This window comes from Petromyzon marinus (genome assembly GCF_048934315.1).
Source record: "Petromyzon marinus isolate PM22_M1 ecotype Great Lakes invasive population chromosome 68 unlocalized genomic scaffold, UKy_Petmar_22M1.pri1.0 chr68_unloc.1, whole genome shotgun sequence".
NCBI lineage: Eukaryota > Metazoa > Chordata > Hyperoartia > Petromyzontiformes > Petromyzontidae > Petromyzon > Petromyzon marinus.
Window position 1 is genome coordinate 5,366,291 of NW_027422597.1, and position 20,798 is coordinate 5,387,088.

General features: G+C 49.5%; 1 protein-coding gene across 1 annotated transcript; it reads left to right on the forward strand.

Annotated features, from left to right (window-relative positions):
- The first annotated feature begins 1,743 nt into the window (after positions 1 to 1,743).
- On the forward strand, positions 1,744 to 19,847 carry LOC116958006 (E3 ubiquitin/ISG15 ligase TRIM25-like). Its single transcript, XM_076058220.1, has 7 exons — positions 1,744 to 2,320; positions 3,585 to 3,680; positions 4,827 to 5,060; positions 6,145 to 6,167; positions 14,408 to 14,599; positions 15,305 to 15,413; positions 16,420 to 19,847. The coding sequence occupies exons 1-7, from the start codon at positions 1,760 to 1,762 to the stop codon at positions 17,062 to 17,064; spliced, it is 1,860 nt and encodes a 619-aa protein (XP_075914335.1). The 5' UTR covers positions 1,744 to 1,759; the 3' UTR covers positions 17,065 to 19,847.
- Positions 19,848 to 20,798: the final 951 nt, after the last annotated feature.

Genomic DNA, 20,798 nt, shown 5'->3' on the forward strand with positions numbered 1-20,798 from the left:
CCGTTCAATCCATGCACAACGCATCCGAACCGCTGTTGCCTGAGCGCAAGACTGATCAGGTTCGGTCAGGAAGCCACTGGAGCTATGGTACTTTTAAATCATAAGAATTTACAAACTAATTTCTTTAGAACTGCTTCTGAGGTGTGTTTAGTTTGTTGTCCTTCCCCTGCACCACCAAAAATCGCGGTTGGCTACGTACGATGTGAAAGAAGTTCCAAATCTATGTCTAATATTCACATGCATTGTGACAGCAACTCTGGAAATATTTTAGTTTTTTACCGAATTCGAAAAAAAATGGCTCTTGTTATTTTGTACTTGATTTGAAGCTTTCGTGGCTGCAGGAATTACTCTTTGGTTCTTTTGGTAAAGTCACGTTTAGAGAAAATAAATAAAATAATAGAGTACGACGTTTCGATTTGCAAAACAAGCAACCGTCATCAGGTAGAACTATTTTTTTTATTTTGGTTGGCGACCCTTGACCTCGGTAGAGGCACCGCGTCCATCATCAGGTGGAGATGACGGACGCTTGTGTTACGCCAGAAACATCGTGACTTTACCGAAATAATCAAAGAGTATGGATTCCTGCAGTCAGGAAAGCTTCAAATCAATAAATTTTCTGGTTGTTGAGGAGAGGCCGTCAAGCTTTTTTAGCTGCCACGACGTCTGTGCATCGCACCACGCTGTGCCTCAACATGCCCGAGGAGCAGCGTGGTGCGATAAGAAAAGACCGGAGCACTTGGGGTGGGGATGGGCTGTAGAAAGATGGATGGGGGACACGTGTTTAATAGCTGTGCGTGTGATTGGGAAATAACCCAGGTGAAATAAGCAGTGGGTGCGTCTGTGAATGATTGGGACGGGGATCTGCAGTCTTGGACAAGTTGAGAGTGAGAGGCAGTGACTGCCAGCAGTGGGTGATGGAGGCAGGTAGAGTTGGTGATAGATTCACACGGCTAGCAAAAGGCTCAAGATTCCAGGATGGGTCACGGGAGTCTACAGACAAATTCCATCTCGGATGCCACAATGAAATTAAAGCAACACATCGCATTGAGCCAATTACCCAAAGATGGAATTACAGGACATCATGAGATATCTAAAACTACACAAACTTTTAAATTTTACCAGGCAAGGCTCACTGAGCTATGTGGCTCTTTGTCAGTAGCGACCTGGCTATTACAAATGAGAGCACAATGAAGCGGCTTGTGTGGAAATTGATTGCAGCCAAAAACTAAAAACGCGTGATGTTGATTATAAATGTAGAGGGGACAATCGGAGGACCCAGATACAAATTCACGCTATCAAGGGGAGACAGATAGAGAGACACAAACTCTAAATATAAAGCAGTCATAAGGCGAGAGAGATAACTTCTCCTAGAGACTGTGGCATGCAACCCATTGCTCTGTCTTACCATAGACATAAACTTGTGCGCTAAGCTTTGGAAGGATAACTTTATCTCTCGATGCTCATTTCACGAATCAGCCATCACAGCTGAACCTCTACGACTTATATTAGCAACTATTTTTTTTTAAGTTCCTCTGATACATTTTGTTCATGTAGCGGTGTGTACAGTATCCGTGTTTAGGCTGCTGTTTGCGCACCTCGGGGCGCGGGTTCACATTCCAGGCAGTGTCTCGTGATGTCAGTGACGACAATTAAAATATTGTAAGCATTTTACTTCCTTCACCGTCGCTATAAGAGAGAGGTCCTGGTCCAGCGTCTCTCTGAGCCACACAGCGAGCGATCACAGCGAAGCCCATGGGTCATGGCGAGCGCGACTCCAAGTGAGAGTGCGGATAGTGAGCTGCGCTGCCCCATCTGCCTGGACACGTTCGACTGCCCCTCTACACTGAGCTGCGGACACTCGTTCTGCATCCGGTGCCTGGAGGCCACCTGGGAGACGGCGAGCAGCTTCAGCTGCCCGCAGTGCCGAGCGACCTTCCCTGTGCGACCTCAGCTGATGAAGAACGTGGCCCTCGGGAAACTGGTGGAGCAGCTCAGAGTTGGAGACGGGATGGCCGTAGCCGTCGTCATGTGTGACATCTGCGGTGATGGCCACACTCCTGCAGTGCAGACCTGCCTAAGATGTGAGATGTCCTACTGTGCGATGCACGCGAGGCCTCATGTAGAGAATCCCAGGCTGAGAGACCACGTCTTGGTGTCTCCCACTGCGAACCTGGAGGAGCGACGGTGCCGGGAGCACAGACAGGAGCTCATTCTTTACTGTGTGCAGGACGAGAGCCCGGTCTGCCCAGTCTGCCCCGTGGCAGGAGACCACTCCAGGCACAGGGTCATCACGGTGGAAAAAGCACAACAGACAAAACAGGTGAAGTGTCATGTTCTGTTGTAATCCACATTGTTACAGGAGGTTGAGAGATTCACATCAGCAGGTCATGACCCCTCACCTCGAGCAGGTGAGCTCCTGTTGAGACCAAACGCCCCTTTACAGGGAGACCCAGGTAGAGGTAGCAGGGAGGCTCAGATGTCGGAATGCTAATGCTGAATTGGAATCTAGTCGGTCGCCCATGGTTTTAACTGGATTCTCATATTTATTGAGTTGATGGTTTAAGCCCAGTCAACATTTGACAGCATGTCAAATCATATTTTGCATGATAATTCAAAATATGAGTTTGATTAAGTGAGAAACGTTATGATTGCGATAAGCCACTACACCCATAACTTGAAGAGGTTTAAACATATTTTAGAATGTACATGATATTTGTCGATGTTATCTCACAGGATATTGTATTGCCCCATGGTAGTTCCCATTAAATTATTCGGGGAGACGTATGCAGAAATATGACAACAGATGTGGTGTGTATGCGTTTTGAACTTATGAGACCTCGTTTGCCAGAAACAAGATATAGGAATAGGTTTTACCCTTTTAACTGGCACAAAAACTGACACCTTTATTCAAGGTATCATGTTTGCAATAACCACAACACAAGCAGTCAGAATGCAAAGAAAAAAGACAACTCTGGTAATAATATGCACTGTCCTTGAATTTGATTGGTCCACACCCGAGACAGCTTTTCTTAGAGCCTAGTCTCCATTGGTGTTGGACCAGAAGACGCCAAAAGGCGTACAACTCAAAAACAGCGCACTATCAGAGTATTGAGGGCTCGGGGTGAGCATTTACATTATACTATTCCTATATCTTGTTTCTGGCAAAGGAGGTCTCAATGTAAATGCTCACCCCGAGCCCTCAATACTCTGATAGTGCGCTGTTTTTGAGTTGTACGCCTTTTGGCGTCTTCTGGTCCAACACCAATGGAGACTAGGCTCTAAGAAAAGCTGTCTCGGGTGTGGACCAATCAAATTCAAGGACAGTGCATATTATTATCAGAGTTGTCTTTTTTGTTTGCATTCTGACTGCTTGTGTTATGGTTATTGCAAACATGATGCCTTGAATAAAGGTGTCAGTTTTTGTGCCAGTTAAAAGGGTAAAACCTATTCCTATACGTTTTGAACTTCTTTTGTAGTCATCCGTATTCATCGGGGAGATGCGGGATGATGATCTATCAGTGATCCAACCAATGGCAATGGCGAGTACCGCGTATTTATTTATTTATTTATCTGCCACAACGCAGGAGGAGCTCTTAGTCCAGAAGAAGGGGAGAGAAGAGAAGAGGAACACGGCGGCGTCACGGACACGGACGCTCAGGGATGACTACCGGCGCGTGGAGGTTTGCCTACAAATCGTATTTCATTAAACCTTAGGGTTTATTATTAAACTTCGCTCTTATCATTGACGAGCACTGCCCCACACGTTGGCATTGGATATAAATTCGGTGAATTGCAAGCGGTGTGGATTTTAAGCGAATCGTTTCCCAATGACAACTCGCTGGCTGCCTACTTTCAGTCTACAAAATAAACGACATCAAATTGTAACGGAGCAAAGTGTGAGTTCGTAGCTGTGTTTATCTGAAAAGTTTTTTAAAGCCCACTTTTTGAGCGCATAACTTTTCTGAAACTTTAATCTTCTATGAAATATATTGCTTTCGTGTATGTTTACACATCAGGAAAAAAATGTGGAAAACATTACAACCGGTTTAGGATGACCCAATTTGCAACACACGTTTACGACGTGATGAGAAGGTCTCCACGGAATTACACAGAAACTTCATTTATGACGTAACTTCCAACATAACAGCAGTTTTGGTTTACGAGGGGATGGAATCGATCCGCGCTGGACGATGCGTTGGCGACTTGCCCTATCGATTCCTTTATTGATCACAACCACGATGCTTGCCATGGAAGGTTGCGATTCCTCCCTTCTGACCCCCAAAATCTGGACAGCACCAACTTAGCCTGAGTGCAAGGGAGAGTCGACGTGAGTATTGCCTTATAAATCAGCATAGTTTGTCTATTTAAGCATAATTTCGCTTAAAACAATAGAGCAATGCCACGTGAATTTGTTCTGTATATTCGCAAACGTTTCACACAATTTCCTGGGAATGTCCTCGGCAAGAGACTTGGTTTTAATTTAATTCGCATTTCCCTCCGACGCTTCGTTTGGTAGATCCAGTGGGACGGACAGACAAACAGATGTGAATGATACCCATAGAGATGTATTTAATTTCCCCCAGAAAGACACTCAACAACGTGTAGCTACAGACAGAAGTTATTCATATACTACCATTGCCTATGACATTACCCCTTTCATCCCATTCTCATTCTCTCTGTGCTATATATGTTCACGAGCTCCCAATGCACACGTCGCCCATCCTCCGTGTACATAATCGAGGCAATGGTAACAATCATTGACTGTACGACACCACATTGCGTCGTTACCTAACAAGTGACTCAACAATTCGGCACTGTCTGTGTAGGAGTATGTGCGTGGGGTCAAGGTGCGGATCAGCCGAGAGTTTGAGCGCCGGAGGGAGCGGCTGAGGGAGGAGGAGAGGGAGGCGCTGGAGTGCGTGGACGAGGAGGGCTGCTCCGTGCTGTCCCGCATCCAGGCGGACATCGATCACTACAATAGAAGAGCACGTGACCTGGAGCAGGAGATCAACCAGCTGCTCGCTGCCCTCGCCGTGCAGGACCCGCTCTCCTTCCTGCAGGTGGCACCACCTCCATTCACTTGCCCTGGTGGCTCGGAGATGTTAACTACCTCGCCTGCTATGTAGGAGGTCATGGGTTCGATGCCAACCCTGACGTCTGCTGTATATCTGGAGTTTGCGTGTATCTCTCCCCCTTGTCGTGTGGAATTTTCTCCGGGTCCTCTGGGTTTTCCCTCCACATATAGAATCATGCATTTAGAGAATTTGGCTGCGATACAGTTTCATACGATAAGCCACTTTGTTGAGCTTTCATTTGTGGCAAGGTTTCTTCTGAAAAAGAGCCTTAAGTGGTAAAATAAAAAAAATAGTTTATATTCACAGCCTTGGTTTATTAGAAGAGGGTTTATCTACAACCAGGAGAGGCGCACCACCCTGTGAGACGTTGACATTGTTGGCAATCTTATTTCAGTGTTTTATGATCTGGGAGCAAGCGGTAGTGTCCAGAAATAGACGCGCGTTTGCTTCCGTGTGACATTCAGACCTGGACTTGTCCAGTACAACATCGCCATCTTCCTCGCCTGCTATACAAGAGGTCGTGGGTTTGACCCCAACCCTGATGATGCCTGCTGCTGTATATTTAGAGTTTGCGTTTTTCTTCTCTCTCTCCCCATGGTGGCGTAGATGTTCCTCTGGATTCTCCAGTTTATCCCCTCCACGTTTAGAATCAATATCACGTGTTTAGAGTATTAGGCAGCTGCTATAAATTTCCACTTGATAAGCCCCTTTATTGAGCTGTCATTTGTGGCTAAGTTGCTTCTGAAAAAGAGCGACATAGCTGAGTGGGCTTTTCCTGGTAACATTTTTAAGAAGTTAAATTTATTCAGAGTTGAACGCACGAGTTGATGCGCGTTATTAAACCACTCGTGTAGGTGCTGGACCAGGCCTGTAAAGAGCGGTTTTGTAATTTTTAGACATCCGTCTGTGTCCAGTTAAATGAACCATGTTTTTCACCATTCTCTGTGTACAGGTATTTGTTAATTCCCTGATGTCGCACTCCACTGTTAATTAGCAGGCGACTGTGTGGAGGTGGGGCATCTGTTTAAGATGTGAATGTTAATCTGAAATGCGGGTTTGTGTTTTTCAGGATCCTCTGCATGAGAGTTTCAGGTCAGTAACAACCCAGACTCAAACTCGAGCTCTGTCTGCCACCTGGTGGACAAATCAGCAAACGGTCGTGATGTGATTCTTATTAAACCAAATTGTATGCAGTCGTATCCCCATATGGTCAATTGTATCCCATAAAGGTAGTCCTCGGATTATGCACGTAATTTATTCCTGAGACTCGTTCGTAAGTCGAATGGTTCATAAGTCGGAAAACAATAATGCACCGTACTGAAATGCTGACATGGTTATAAAATGTGTTAGGGTTCAACAAAGAATTAAGCATTGTTAAACTTATAATTAAGAAAAAATGCTGTACATTTGCATCTAACAATGTAAAAAAAAACCTGTATAGTAAATTAAACATTAAATAAATTAACAAATACAAAACAAATTTTATTTTCACTTACATTGATGCTAGCCTGCAGTTGGAAGGTTGGCAATTAGTCAGCACAACAAACGTGGCACGCATGCACACACATCGACAAAGACACCCCAACGACAATAATCCCCCGTGTAGCCTTAACAGGCTGTTTTTGGCAAGTCCTCTCAGCGAGCAGTGCCCAAGATGGCCGCCACTGTGGCACACGAGGGGGTGGGTGGCCAGCATCACAGCCCGCTGCTTTTGTCGCCCCGGTGGCGATGTTCACCCACCACACCAGGTACACCAGGTACTGGTGTGGCGCAGTGCACTCACCGCTATGCGACCGCTCCCCACACCAATACCAATACTCAACATTCACCACTAAGTGACTGTGACGTCACCACGGCGCCTGTACCAGGCCAGGTGCACTTTGAGGCCACGTGAAATGTCAAATGTTCGCTGACAGGAGGTCTCGGGACAAACCCAGGTGCCATGGTTTGGCTTTGATTGAGATGACTGGTAGATGCACCGCTGTACCCCCCACACTTTCACACACACAATGTCTGTACACACGTAAACACTCCCAGCACGAGGCCGACTCATTACATCTCGCGGAGGATTGCTCCTCTGAACAAAATAGTTCTGATGTTCAGTTTGCAACTGCGAGTTTGCATTTTAAGTCAAAGTTATTTTTTTATTTCATGGAAGCTGGTTTGTAAGCATGGGCGTTCGTATGTCGAGGGCTGCCTGTATTGCCCATTTGTAGAGAGACATGAACCCTGATTAGACTCTGTATGTGCCCCGTGCTATGAGTGCAGAAAAAGCTCCATCTCTCAGGAGACTCAGAATGACCCAGCCCCTGCCTTCAGCCGCCTGAACCTCGCAAAAGTAATCTCAGTGGGAGGCATCCGAACGAATCTCCTGGCTGTTGTGTGTAAGTCTCTCTGCTTCACTCATAGCTGCAGCCCCATTCGCTACAAACACAAAATCAGCACCACGAGGCGGGCCTGTGTCGTGTATTAAAGCCAGGCGAGAGTGCACAGGCACTTGCCAACATGGGAGGGGGAGACGTGAGGTGGATTCAGCGATACACGCGGTCACTGAGGTGAAAACAAAGAGAGGCAGTGTATCAAGAGGTACATCACGCAGCGGACAGAGTGTTGCTTGAGAGCAGCACGGTGGCCGTCTAAGCCAGGGGTCGGTAGCCAACATAACAATAAGATAATTTAGTTTGATTCCAGTATGTAAAAAAAGACAATTCTATATTTCAAAAGCCACTGCAACGCATGAGGTGAACAAGAGACGGTGGTGACCTTGATAAATAACATCATGAAGCGGTCCCTTAAGGAGAGCCGTAGGTTACAGACCGCTGGTCTAGGGAGATCAATCGCCGTGCAGAGACTCTGAGTTGAATGTCGACGCCGCTGACCGTAGGGCACCCTCAGGCGGTCACCCATTCTGTCACGTGGGGTGGAGTGGGGAGCAGAGGAGGGTGACGGTGCTGGCTGCCGAGTTGGACTCAGGGCTGATGTGAGCCGAACACGTTGCTCCCTGCAGGTGTTCTAAACAAGGTACTGTTATAAGAATAGATTTTACCCTTTCTGGCAATAAAACAGTTGTGTTAAGATGTTAAAACACCAAACTGAAACTTTTACACGGAATCATGTCTGCATTAACCACATACACTTGTGGTGAACATGCAAACAAAAAAACCTATTCTAATATTTTGATACTGGCAAGGGAGGTCCCCTGATGTAGCTGTTCACGCCGAGCTCTCAATGTCCTGATAGTGGCATTGTCTTTGTGCTGTTCATCTTTTGGGCGTTGTCCTCTGGTCTAACACCGTTGAGACGAGGCTCTAAAGAAAGCTGTCTCTGGTGTGGAACAATCAGTTTAAAAGATAATGCATCATTATCATCATATACTATCATCATATACTATCATTATATACTATCATCATATACTATCATCATATACTATCATCATATACTATCATCATATCTATCATCATATCTATCATCACATACTATCATCATATACTATCATCATATACTATCATCATACACTATCATCATATACTATCATCATATACTATTATCATATACTATCATCAATCATATACTATCATCATATACTATCATCATATACTATCATCATACACTATCATCATATACTATCATCAAATACTATCATCATATACTATCATCATATACTATCATCATATACTATCATCATATACTATCATCATATACTATCATCATACACTATCATCATACACTATCATCATATACTATCATCATATACTATCATCATATACTATCATAATACACTATCATCATATACTATCATCATATACTATCATCATATACTATCATCATATAATATCATCATATACTATCATCATATACTATCATCATATACTATCATCATATGCTATCATCATATGCTATCATCATATACTATCATCATATACTATCATCATATACTTTCAGATCATTGTTTTGCATGTTCTCTCTCCTCGTGGTAGTGGCATGAGTTTTTCTCTGGGTCCTGCGGTTTTCCCTCTAAATTTAGAATCAACATCACACGTTTAGAGCATGCTAAGCCATTTCGTTGAGCTGTCATTTGTGGCCAGGACACTGAGAAATAATGAACAACTAAATAGCTCAGTGGGCCTTACCTGGTAAAATAAAAATATTATAAAGTTGTTTTTATGAATTAACAAAAGGATGCTCAGAGACCTACACTGCAGCAGAGCTGTGAGGAGCTGTAGAAGTATGACATCAAGAGCACGTGTGACTAGACTCAGTGTACTCACACACCAAGATGGTGAAGTGCACGCTCCAATACAAGAACTGTTGTATACACCACGGTGGGGAGGGAGATGTTAACTGCCTCGCCTGGTATACAGAAGGTCGTCGGCTCAATCCCCACCCTAATGCCTACTGTGTATTTGAAGTCTGCATTTTCTCTCCATGGTTGAGTGGATTTTTCTCCTGGTCCACGAGGTTTTCTGTCCAAATTTAGAAAAATGTGTTTAGAGTTAGTAATTGTGTACGTGTACTAGTCATGCATGTGCACGCAAAAACTAATGAATGCTAATATGTGTACATCACTAATAACGAATAATAATACATGTACACAAATGTTAACGAATATTAGTATATGTGTTGAGGTGCATTAGACGACTCGGAGGCAGATCTTCAGTAGGGGCTTGCACCAGATGTTTATTAAGGGCTTATGCCAGTGATTGTAAAGGAATTAACACTCGATCTCCCAGGGGTAGGAGTTCTATGCTCGGTCCTTCACCCGGACCCACACTCTGTCTGCTCTATAGCTCGGCTAGCTTCCCGGGCTCTCTCCTCTACGTCGGCAGAGAGATCAGCCAACATCGACCGACCGAGGAGAGCAGCCGCTCCTATTGCTATTGCCGGCTTCTCTCCAGACTACCCTACCCCTGGTTCACTCTTCACCCGTTCCCGGGCTCCCACAACGACCCCACTCACATCCTGGGCTCCAGCTTAAGTACCCCAGAGAGACATGACCTCATCGCCCTGCCCACTCCGCATGACGTCACTTCCCATGACGTCAACATAGCGGAATGTGAGCATGACGTAATGTCCCCAACAACTCCTCTACATTAACCCCCCCCCCGTGAAAAAAAATCAGCCGACCCGGCTGTAACCAATACGAAAGCGGAGCCTGGCAACCCAGACAGGAAGACATAACAACACTGAGGGAACGCATGTGACATGTGTGTGAAGGCGGGACTGACTGCAAGAACATGAACCCAACATTAGGGCAGCACAGCAACAAAAATAAAGTTTGAAGGCCTTCATCACACGGCAACGTATAACTGGGCGACGAAGGCTGGAGGCCGATGAAAAGGGCCGCACTGGCCATCACCGGAGCCGCATGCCCCTCGAGCGTGTATGCGCTGCAGGCCAGCTCCCCCGTACGGAAGTGGGGATGAATTCACGAGGCTAGATGGCGCATATCGTTTGAGCCGGGATGGGTGCACTATCCAGTGCCGGCGACTGAACCGAATCCAAACACATTGCAGCCGACAGACTTCCACGACCTCAACAGGGCCCTGCCAAGGGCGATGCAATTTGGGAGATGTGCCAACTGGTACCTGGGGACAGTGTAGCCACGCCTTCTGGCGCCTTTCCCAAGCTTGATGTCTGGGCAGGTGCTCGTTAGCCACCTGTCGGTTGGTCGAGTTGTCGACAGCCACCTGCCGTGCCTCGCGCAGCCAGTCGAGCGCGACCCTCATTGAAGCGGGCACTGACGACCCCTTTTTGGAAGGAATGCCGTCCATCTGGATGTGCATTAGGGGCTCTTGTTCCTTTTTATACATTAAATAAATATGCGAGAACCCTGTTGAGGCATGAGGAGCCAACCTATATGCAGCCAAAACCGCCGGAATGAACAGGTCCCAGTCCGATTGGGATGTATTCACGTGGTGGCACAGCATGGACCTGAGGGTGCGTTTCAATCGCTCTACCATCCCGTCAAACTGAGTGTGGTAGGGCGAGGTGCGGATTTTCTTGGTGCCAAGGAGATCGCACACCTCCTTGAGCAACCGAGAAGAAAAATTCCGCCCTTGGTCAGTTAACAATTGTTCAGGCGCACCCTTGTCCAGAACGTACCCTTGGACAAATGTCTCGGTGATGGAAGAGGCTGATTGGTCCACCAGAGGCAACGTCACAGGCCAACGTGTGATGTACTGGACATCCACCAAGAGGTACATATGGCCCCGTTGGGATGCTGGGAATGGGCCAAAAATGTTGAGTGCCATGAGCTCATTGGTACGAGAAACCTGGATGGACTGCAGTGGGGTCTGATCCTGGCCAACTGGGTCCTTAATTTCAAAATCAGTGCCACATCACCCTCCACACCCTGCCAGTAGTAGTTCCATTTAAGGGTCAACAAGGTCTTATTGTAGCCAAGGTGCATACGTTTATCGTGAATGGCTCGGGTTAATTTACCTCACAGGCCAGTGGGTACAACCACACAATAACGTTCCAATTGGGCATCCCAGTGCATGAGGAGGCTGTCATGCACGGCGATCACTGGGGCAGCCGATGGAGCTGAGCTCCGGGTATTTGGCCCAACACGGCGTTGTAACCTCAGCAGAGAGGAATCCTCCATCTGCAACTTAGACCATACCTCTCGGGGGAGTCCCAAGCCAAAATCAACAGGAAATGCCACACCCGGAGGGGGGGCCTCTTCGGCCGATGCAACCAACTGGGCCGCGGTGTCCACTGGGGCCTTGCAGCGGCTAGAACCCAGGGAACAAGCGCACTCACCCTCTGTAGGAAACCTGGAAAGCCCATCCGCATTTCCGTGCTGTGCCCCCTTCCTGTGGATAACATCAAAGGGGTACTCTTGGAGCACCTCGAGCCAGCGAGACAGCTGACCCGAGGGCTGGTCAATACCCAGCGAAAATTGCAAGGCCGCATGGTCGGTCCGGACGGTAAACCACCTGCCATACAAATAGGGCCTGTACAGCTGCACAAAAAATACTATGGCCAGCAGCTCCCTCCGGGTCACACAATACAACTGTTCAGCGGGGGACAAAACGCAGCTGCCATATGCGACCACCCTATCAACTCCATAGACCACCTGAGCAAGGACTGCCCCAATGCGCGTGTTGCTGATATCGGTGTTGAGGAGGAATGGTTTAGAAAAATCCGGGTACCTCAGGGCGGTGCATCCGTCAAGGACGTGCAAAGTGCTACAAAAGCGGACTCCTCCTCCATGCCCCAGCAAAACTTTTGACCTTTGGTGGAGAGGGCGTGCAGTGGCTTCGATATCATCGCAAAATCGTGGATAAACCGACGATACTACAATGCGAAGCCGACGAAGCTACGCACCTCAGCGACAGATGTGGGAGTTGGCCACGTCCGGACACAAGCAGTCTTTTTCGGATCCGTGGTGACACCTGACGCACTAACAATGTGTCCCAAATACTTCACCAATGCTTGTAACAAATAACATTTCTGGGGTTTCAATTTCAAGCCCTCAGCACGCACTTTGACGAACACTGACTCAAGACGTTGCAAGTGCTCGTCAAACGTAAGGCCGAAAACAATAACGTCGTCCAAGTAAATTAAACAAGACTCCCACTGCAGCCCCACCAAGACCATCTCCATGAGACGCTGGACGATGGCCGGGACCGAATGGAGATCCATGGGAAGCCGATTGAATTGGAACAGCCCCTGGTGTGTGCGGAAGGCTGTCTTGGGTCTAGAGACCTCGTACAGTGGCAACTATCAGAAGCCTTAGAGTAAATATAGAGTAAAGAAAAAATGCGCACATGAGAGGGCGTCCAGAGAATCATCCTTGCGAGGCAATGGATATGCATCAGCCACCAAGATCTTGTTTCATTTTCGGAAATCGACGCAGAACCGGAGACTCCCATCCCGTTTCTTGACTAGCACAATGGGGGCACCCCAAGGGCTAGTGGATGGAGAGATAATGTCCGCTGCCAAGATCTCGTCGACGGCCAAGTGGACATGCTCTTTTTCCGCGGGGCTGAAGCGGTGCAAATTTAGCCGAATAGGGGCCGAATTACCTGTGTCTATGTGATGTTCCAAAAGAGTGGTGAGACCAAGATCGAATTTACTCTGACTAAACACACCGGTGAAACTTTCAATGAGTTTGCGGAGCCGCTGGCGCTCCTCGGGGGATAAAAAAACATTCTAATGACACAGCGCATAAATCCATGATGCGTCGGCCTTCCCACCATGCGTCATGCCCGCCACAACACCCCCAGTTGGCACAGCGTCATCGGGTGGAGAAGCCAGGGTTGCGTGCGCCAAAACGGTGCCTACCGGAATCGCCTTGGTCAAGGGACCTGAATTCAGGATCTACAAGAAGGGGTCCTGGTCCTCTGACACGGCCATCAGGGCACCCACCACACAGGGCGTCCTCGAGAAGTAGTTTGAGGGCGATAACTGGATGCCCATCTCAGGGGAACACGAATCCAGGGGCCTGCGCAACTTCAGGGGTACCAGCCTTTGTGACCCAGGTGGAATGGTCACAGACTCCTTCGTCAAAGCCCGTACACTGGGGGGACAATAAAATGGGAGACTGCAAGAAATGCAGCCGTTGGTCCGATGGAATCTCCACACAGCCTTGGTCCACGAGAATACGGATGGGCATCTTGGCCAACAAATCAGTTCCCAAAATACATGGCACTGCCAAAGCTTTGGAGACCAAAACCGGCCCCTCCAATTAGATTTTACTAATCCGTATTGCGGCAACAATGTGGGCCATAATGCCCAAACTGCCGCCATTTGCGGCAACACAAGCCCCTAGAACTGGGCATAATGGGCCAACGCTGTGTGGCAACAACCCACAGATGCACTCGGACATAATAGTGGCCGACGCTCCCGTGTTCACCATGACCCGTACCTCAATATACTGAACAAAACGAGCAATCGCCGAGGAACCCGCCGCGGCCGCCACAACCCAATGCATGAGCGCATCCCATTTACGGACCCGGCGAGTGACAACGAAGGAGCACAGGGCATTTCTGAGCTCTAAGTGATGGCCTTGTTATCATGACCCCTAACCCCGCTAGATGAGTGAGGTGAGGGGAGCGGCCGAATGAATGATGCGTCGCGACTTGCCTGAGGCCCTGGCGATGCCAATGTGGAGCCGGAGGACGACGAGAGCATGCTGAAGGCCCCAGGGGGATTGCGGCAGCCCAATACGATGTGGCCCTGCTGACCACAACGAAAGCAGGAGGTGGATGCCGACCACCACGAGCGAGGAGCCCTCGCCAGCCACAGTTGCTCCGTCCAGCTGCCCCCGGCACCCCTCCCATGTCGGTCACCCCCTGCGAAGGCTGTGAGGCCGTCTACCCCTGTAGGTGTGCCAGCCCCCTCAAGACCTGTGACCCCAGTGCACACCACCATGCCAGGAGGCTGGTGCATGGCGAGGTGGGCCTGGATTCCCTGCACCACCCGCAGGGACGAGATGTCCGCCTCCTCGGCAATCGCCAGCGCTACACCCAGCTCCCATGCAAGGCAGAGCAGCCGCTCCCATGCAAGGCAGAGTTGCGGTAGGCGAGCGGTGTTTCCGCTTCCTCCCATCTGGCCATCTGGGCGTACGCATCATGCAGCGTCGCCCGGTCAGCAGCCCTGTTTTTCAGTGCTGTGGGGAGCACTTTCAGAGCCTCCTTCATGGGCCATCCAACCGATGCATATGCTGCATCAAACCGGTCCTGAAACGCTGACCAATCGCTGCCCATCGTGATGAATTGGTGCACGGGAGGCAATCAGCGGAGCCTCTGGCCACCGGACTAAACTGCGGCCGAGGGCGCACCCACCATCAAGCTCGGAGACGCTGCTGCAGGAGCCATTGCGACGCCAGGTTGCCGATCCGCGTCGGCAATGGCGGCCGCATACGGAGTCGCACCCCTAATGGCGCCCGGTTGCGGCGTCGTAGGTAAAATGGCGCCCAGTTGTGGTGTCGTGGGCAAAATGGCGCCTGGTTGTGGTGTCGCAGCTCAAATGGCGGCCGAAGACTGCGTCATGTCCCGCGCAGTGATGGCGCCCAATACCGGAGTCACAGCCGGTGGGGAAATGGCGCCAATTGCAAATGAAGCGGGAGGCGCGATGGCGGAAACCCGCCGATTCCGTTCCGAAAACATGCCGAGTGCACGCGGATGCGATCCCACCTTTGCCATCATCGCGACGAGTTTGGCGGCCGACTGCAGGAGCAGTCCTAGCTGGCTCATGAATACCTGCCCGATGTCTGGCGGCAGTGAGGAGCCACCCACGGCCCTCTCCTCCTCCAACTCGGGACAGCCCGACTCCACGGGGCGCATCTCCGGGGCCCCGGTCTCCGAGGACATCGCGGGAGTCTCCTCCAAGGCCTCTTCATCATCGCCCTTAATTTGTGCGTGGCGGCGAAGGCTAGAGACACTTCTGGCACCAGTTGTTGCGTGGTGAATGACGACTCGGAGGCATGTTTCCAGGTAAGAGCTTGCGCCGGTTTATTAACACAAGGGAGCAATAACTGCACCAAAGGTAGGTGGCCCTACACTGGGTCCTTCACAGGGACCTCGGGCTCTCTCTGCTGCTAGCCCAGCTATCTTTGGCTCTATCTGCTGCTAGCCCAGCTATCTCTTGCTCTCTCTGCCACTTGGCCAGCTATCTCTGGCTCTCTCTGCCGCTTGCCCAGCTATCTCTGTCTCTATCTGCTGCTAGCCCAGCTATCTCTGCTCTCTCTGCTGCTAGCCCAGCTATCTCTGTCTCTAGCTGCTGCTAGCCCAGCTATCTCTCGCTCTATCTGCCGCTTGCCCAGCTATCTCTGGCTCTCTCTGCTGCTAGCCCAGCTATCTCTGGCTCTATCTGCTGCTAGCCCAGCTATCTCTGCTCTCTCTGCTGCTAGCCCAGCTAACTCTGTCTCTATCTGCTGCTAGCCCAGCTATTTCTGCTCTCTCTGCTGCTAGCCCAGCTATATCTCACTCTCTTTGCTGCTAGCCCAGCTATCTCTGGCTCTCTCTCTCTCCTGCTAGCCCAGCTATCTCTGCTCTCTCTGCTGCTAGCCCAGCTATCTCTGCTCTCTCTGTTGCTAGCCCAGCTATCTCTGCTCTCTCTGTTGCTAGGCCAGCTTTCTCTCGCTCTCTCACTCGAGTCGGAATGGAGGCTTAACGTATGTGTGTGTACACGCCACGTGTGTGTATACACAACGTGTGTGTGTGTGTACACGCAACGTGTGTGTGTGTGTACACACCACGTGTGTGTGTGTACACGCCACGTGTGTGTGTGTACACGCCACGTGTGTGTGTGTGAGTACACGCCACGTGTGTGTGTGTGTACACGCCACGTGTGTGTGTGTACACGCCACGTGTGTGTGTACAGGCCACGTGTGTGTGTGTGTGTACACGCCTCGTGTGTGTGTGTGTACACGCGTCGCCGTGACCGCTGTGCCGGCATTGTCGTTGTCCTCACCACAGATGGATGCTCACCGGCTCTGGACAAAAACTCAGCCCACGACCACCTCCAGATTTCTTTGGATCTCAGGACGGTGACGTGGAGCGGTGTCTCCCAGGGTCGCCCCCAACGATCACGCCGTTTTGATGTCTATTACCAAGCCCTGTGCTCTGAGAGCTTCTCGTCGGGTCAGCACTACTGGGAGGTGGACGTGGGGAGCGCGGGGCCGTGTCGAGTTGGAGTCGCATACGGGACGATGCCACGGAAAGGGCGTGGTGATGAGTGCAGCCTGGGAGGGAGTGACGTCTCCTGGTGTCTACGGAAAGATGGCGACAGCTTCGCAGTGCTGCATGGCGGGGTAGAGACCTCACTGTCGGTGCCGGAGCCTCTGCGGAGAGTCGGGGTTCACCTGGACTGTGACGCGGGGCTGCTGTCGTTTTACAGCGCAGACTCCATGGCGCCGTTGCACTCGTTTCACCAAACATTCACTCAGCCCCTACATCCTGGGCTGGCCGTGGGGTGGAGGGGGTGGTACGGTAAAGTTGGTGTCTCAGTGAGGATCGTGGATCTGAGTGGTGCGTCCTGAGATAGGTGAACGTGAACAGCGCAGAGGACAGACGCCAGGACGCACGGCGCTCGCCACCTTCGTGTTGTGTTGGTGAATCACCACAAACACAACCATAACCAGAACCACCACCACAACAATCATCACAACAACAATCACAAACACAACAATCACTAACACAACAACCACCACTACAACAATCACCACCATAACAACCACCACAACCTCTACCACAACCATCACCACAGCAACCACAAGAACCACCACAATCACAACCACAACAACCACCAGAACCACCACAATCACCACCAGAACGACAACCATCGCAACAACCACCAACACCACAACCACGAGAACCACAACAACTACGACAACCACCACCAGAACCACCACCACAACAACCACCACAACAACCACCTCCACACAAATAACCACCACAACCACAACAACCTCCACCACAACCACCAGCACAACCACCACAACAACCACCACAACCAACACCACAACCACCACCACAACCACCACAACCACCACAACAACCACAATCACCACTGCAACAATCACTACAAACACTACCACCACAACAACCACAACCACCACGACAACAACCACATCTACCAACACAACAACCACCACCACAACATCCAGCACATCCACAACAACTACCACAACCACTACAACAACACCATCACAACCACCACAACTACCACCACCACAACAACCACCACAACAACCGCCACAACGACCACCACCACACCCATCACCCCCATAACCACCACAACCACCACCACAACAACCGCCACAATAACCACCACCACAACCATCACCACCACAACCACAACAACCACCACAACCAACACCACAACTATAATCACAACAACCTCCACAACCACCACCACAGCTACCACCACAACAACCATCACAACCACCACAACAACCACCAAAACAACAACAACCACAATATCCACAACCAAAACCACCCCACATCAAACTACGTGACCGTGAATCAGAGCCAATCCCTATACATCTTGGGGTGCGACAGGGATGTCCACTGCCTCCCACATTCTTTTACATATATTTGGACCACGTACATCGTTAAGCCTTCAATGCCTCTACCGGAAGAATTCACATCTGGTACAGATACAATGGGAGGCTTATCGATGCCCGGGTGCGGTCAATCGATGGCTCCCTATTGGTCAACCACGTTATGTATTCCGATGATCTGGTAATTATTGCTCACTCAGAAGAGGAGTTGGACGCTCTGCTGCTCAACCTAGAGCAGGCCACTAAGAGGTGGGGCCTTACCATCAGCCCCACCAAAACTAAGCACCTGCCTGGGTATTTTGTACCATAGGACAATCCACCCCAATAACTCACAATTGCTGATGGGCCAGTTGTGGAGAGTGCAGAGTTTCCCATACCTGCCCAGTGTACTCATGACCGGCTCCGGTTTAACACCAGAGGTCTCACTCTGAATCAGTTGAGTGGCATTATTTTTCATCGGCTGTGTAACACTGTGTTGAAGCTACCTGGTCTCTCGCTCCGCACGAAGCTCCACGTCGTCTCGCCCATGGTCATTCCCTCCCTTCTCTACACTTGCGAAACTTGGACCCCCCTATTGCAACATTTTTGCCGGTTACAAACATTTAGGCTGGCCTGCCTATGATCCATCCTTGGTTTAACCAGGCTGGATTGTGCGATGAGCTCACAAATACTTGAAAGATCTGGACAAAGTCCCATTGGTGACCTCCTACGCCAGGCAAGGCTGCGTTGGCTGGGCCATGTAGCCTGCATGCCCAGCCACCGCATGCCTAAACACCTTTTGTTCCGCCGGATCGAGGTCTCTAAACGGGTGCGGCACAGGCTAGAGAAGAGATGGAGTGATGTGCTAGGACGATGTGCAGCTGAGTGGACTTGTCGATGACTGGTACCAGCGGTGTCAAGGTCAATATCTGTGGAGGAGCCTCGTGAAGGATGCTAAAGGCCAGTTGGAGGCAGTCGGCCTCCAACAACAACGGAGGGCGGAGGAGCGACGCTCACAAGAAGGAGCGGTGCACCGTGTGGCTAAAGTACAGCGAGTTAGCAGGGTACAGGGCATAGGTGGTGCATTTGCCAGTCATCTCAGTCGACCTGTGCCATCTGGGTCTGCCCCGTGACCTCCTGCCGGCAAGTGTTCGACACTTCACGTGGCTTCGAGGTGCACATAGCCTGCCACAAGCGTTGTGGTGACGTCACTGCCACTTAGTGGCGAATGGCGGTTGTTGTTTTTCAGTCTGTGTATGTATGTGTGAGTCGATATGTGTGTGTAACTCTGTGTGTTTGAGTCGATTTGTGTGTGTAACTACATGTGTCTCTCAAGTCGATGTCTATGTGTGTGAGTCCATATGTGTTTGCGTGAGTGTAAGTCAGTGGGTTTCTATGTGTATGGGTCCAGGTCTGTTTGTAAGTCCACGTGTGTGTCTGCCTTTTTCGCCCTGGCAACGCCGAGTACTAACCGCTAGTATACCTATAAATATCTATTCATAGGTATTTATACCAGCTAAACGGTGCCACGTGACACACCGTGGTTCTGGTGCGATGACAGTGGTGTGGTAGTGGTAGTAGCTAGACGGTGCCACGTGACGCACCGTGGCGCTGGTGTGATGACAGCGGTGTGGTAGTGGTAGTAGCTAGACGGTGCCACGTGACGCACCGTGGTGCTGGTGCGATGACAGTGATGTGGTAGTGGTAGTAGCTAGACGGTGCCACGTGACGCACCGTGGTGCTGGTGCAATGTTGCTGCGTGATACTCCATTGGCACTGCTTGGGGCTGGGTCAAAAAATAAAAATAAAAGAAATGGGGGGGGGGGATGGTGAGGACGTTAATAAGCAATGGAGCGTGCACATTGGAGGTGATCAAAATTTTTTTATTAACAAATAATTATATAGTTTAGCACGTGGGTTTTCGCGACCAATATCATTGATAGAGGTTTTTGGGTTATATCGCCAACTAGTAAGGGTTGTCACGTAAACAGAACATGTCAATTGGTCACTAGTACACCAGTGTGTTGGAGAGCCAAGCCACAGCATTTACAATCTAAGTACGACGTTTCGTCAGTAATTACAACTAGCTTCATCAGGCGACGGCCAGATTTGTGAAGTCTTACTGTTTCGTTACTTATATAGAGGCTTAGATGTGTTGACCACGCTTCTGCGCTGTTGTACAATGTGGGTTACTGAGGCAAGGTACATTATGCATGTGCATTATGCGATCTCTTTGAACTTGTCCTTCCTGTCTATTGTGTTGATTAAAATAGCCCTACCGACGGTAATCTCTATTGAAGTACGCTGCCCTTTGTAGGCAAGCATTTAAATAATTTATTATTTGATGATTCGCTTCCACAAAGCACTAAGACCGGAGCTATCCGAATGGTTAAAGTTATTTTGATTTCTTTCAATTTCGATATATACTCTAATTAGTCTTGGCTAGTAGTCGCTAGTTTTGCACAAAACTTCAACATTATCAAAATCGATTGAGTGTCCGTGTTGGCACGCGTGCCCACAAGGACACGCGTGCCAACAAGGATACTCCGCCAGTGATTTTAAGTCTTCAACGTTGCTTCATTTTCTGCTTTTTTTGGCGCCAAACGTGTAAATACAATTAACGAGCGTTTGGTGACTTTGTCATTGAAATTCTGAGGTAAATGAATTCCCATTGAGCATTCGGAAGGCGGTAACAACCTTCTGAATGGTAAACACATATATAGAGGCCTTTA

Coding starts and splice junctions, on each gene's coding strand:
- LOC116958006 (XM_076058220.1), top strand. CDS start 1,760: ATGGCGAGCGCGACTCCAAGTGAGAGTGCGGATAGTGAGCTGCGCTGC. Junction 5,061..6,144: donor ACCCGCTCTCCTTCCTGCAG/GTGGCACCACCT, acceptor TGTGTTTTTCAG/GATCCTCTGCATGAGAGTTT. Junction 14,600..15,304: donor CCATGCAAGGCAGAGTTGCG/GTAGGCGAGCGG, acceptor GTCTGGCGGCAG/TGAGGAGCCACCCACGGCCC.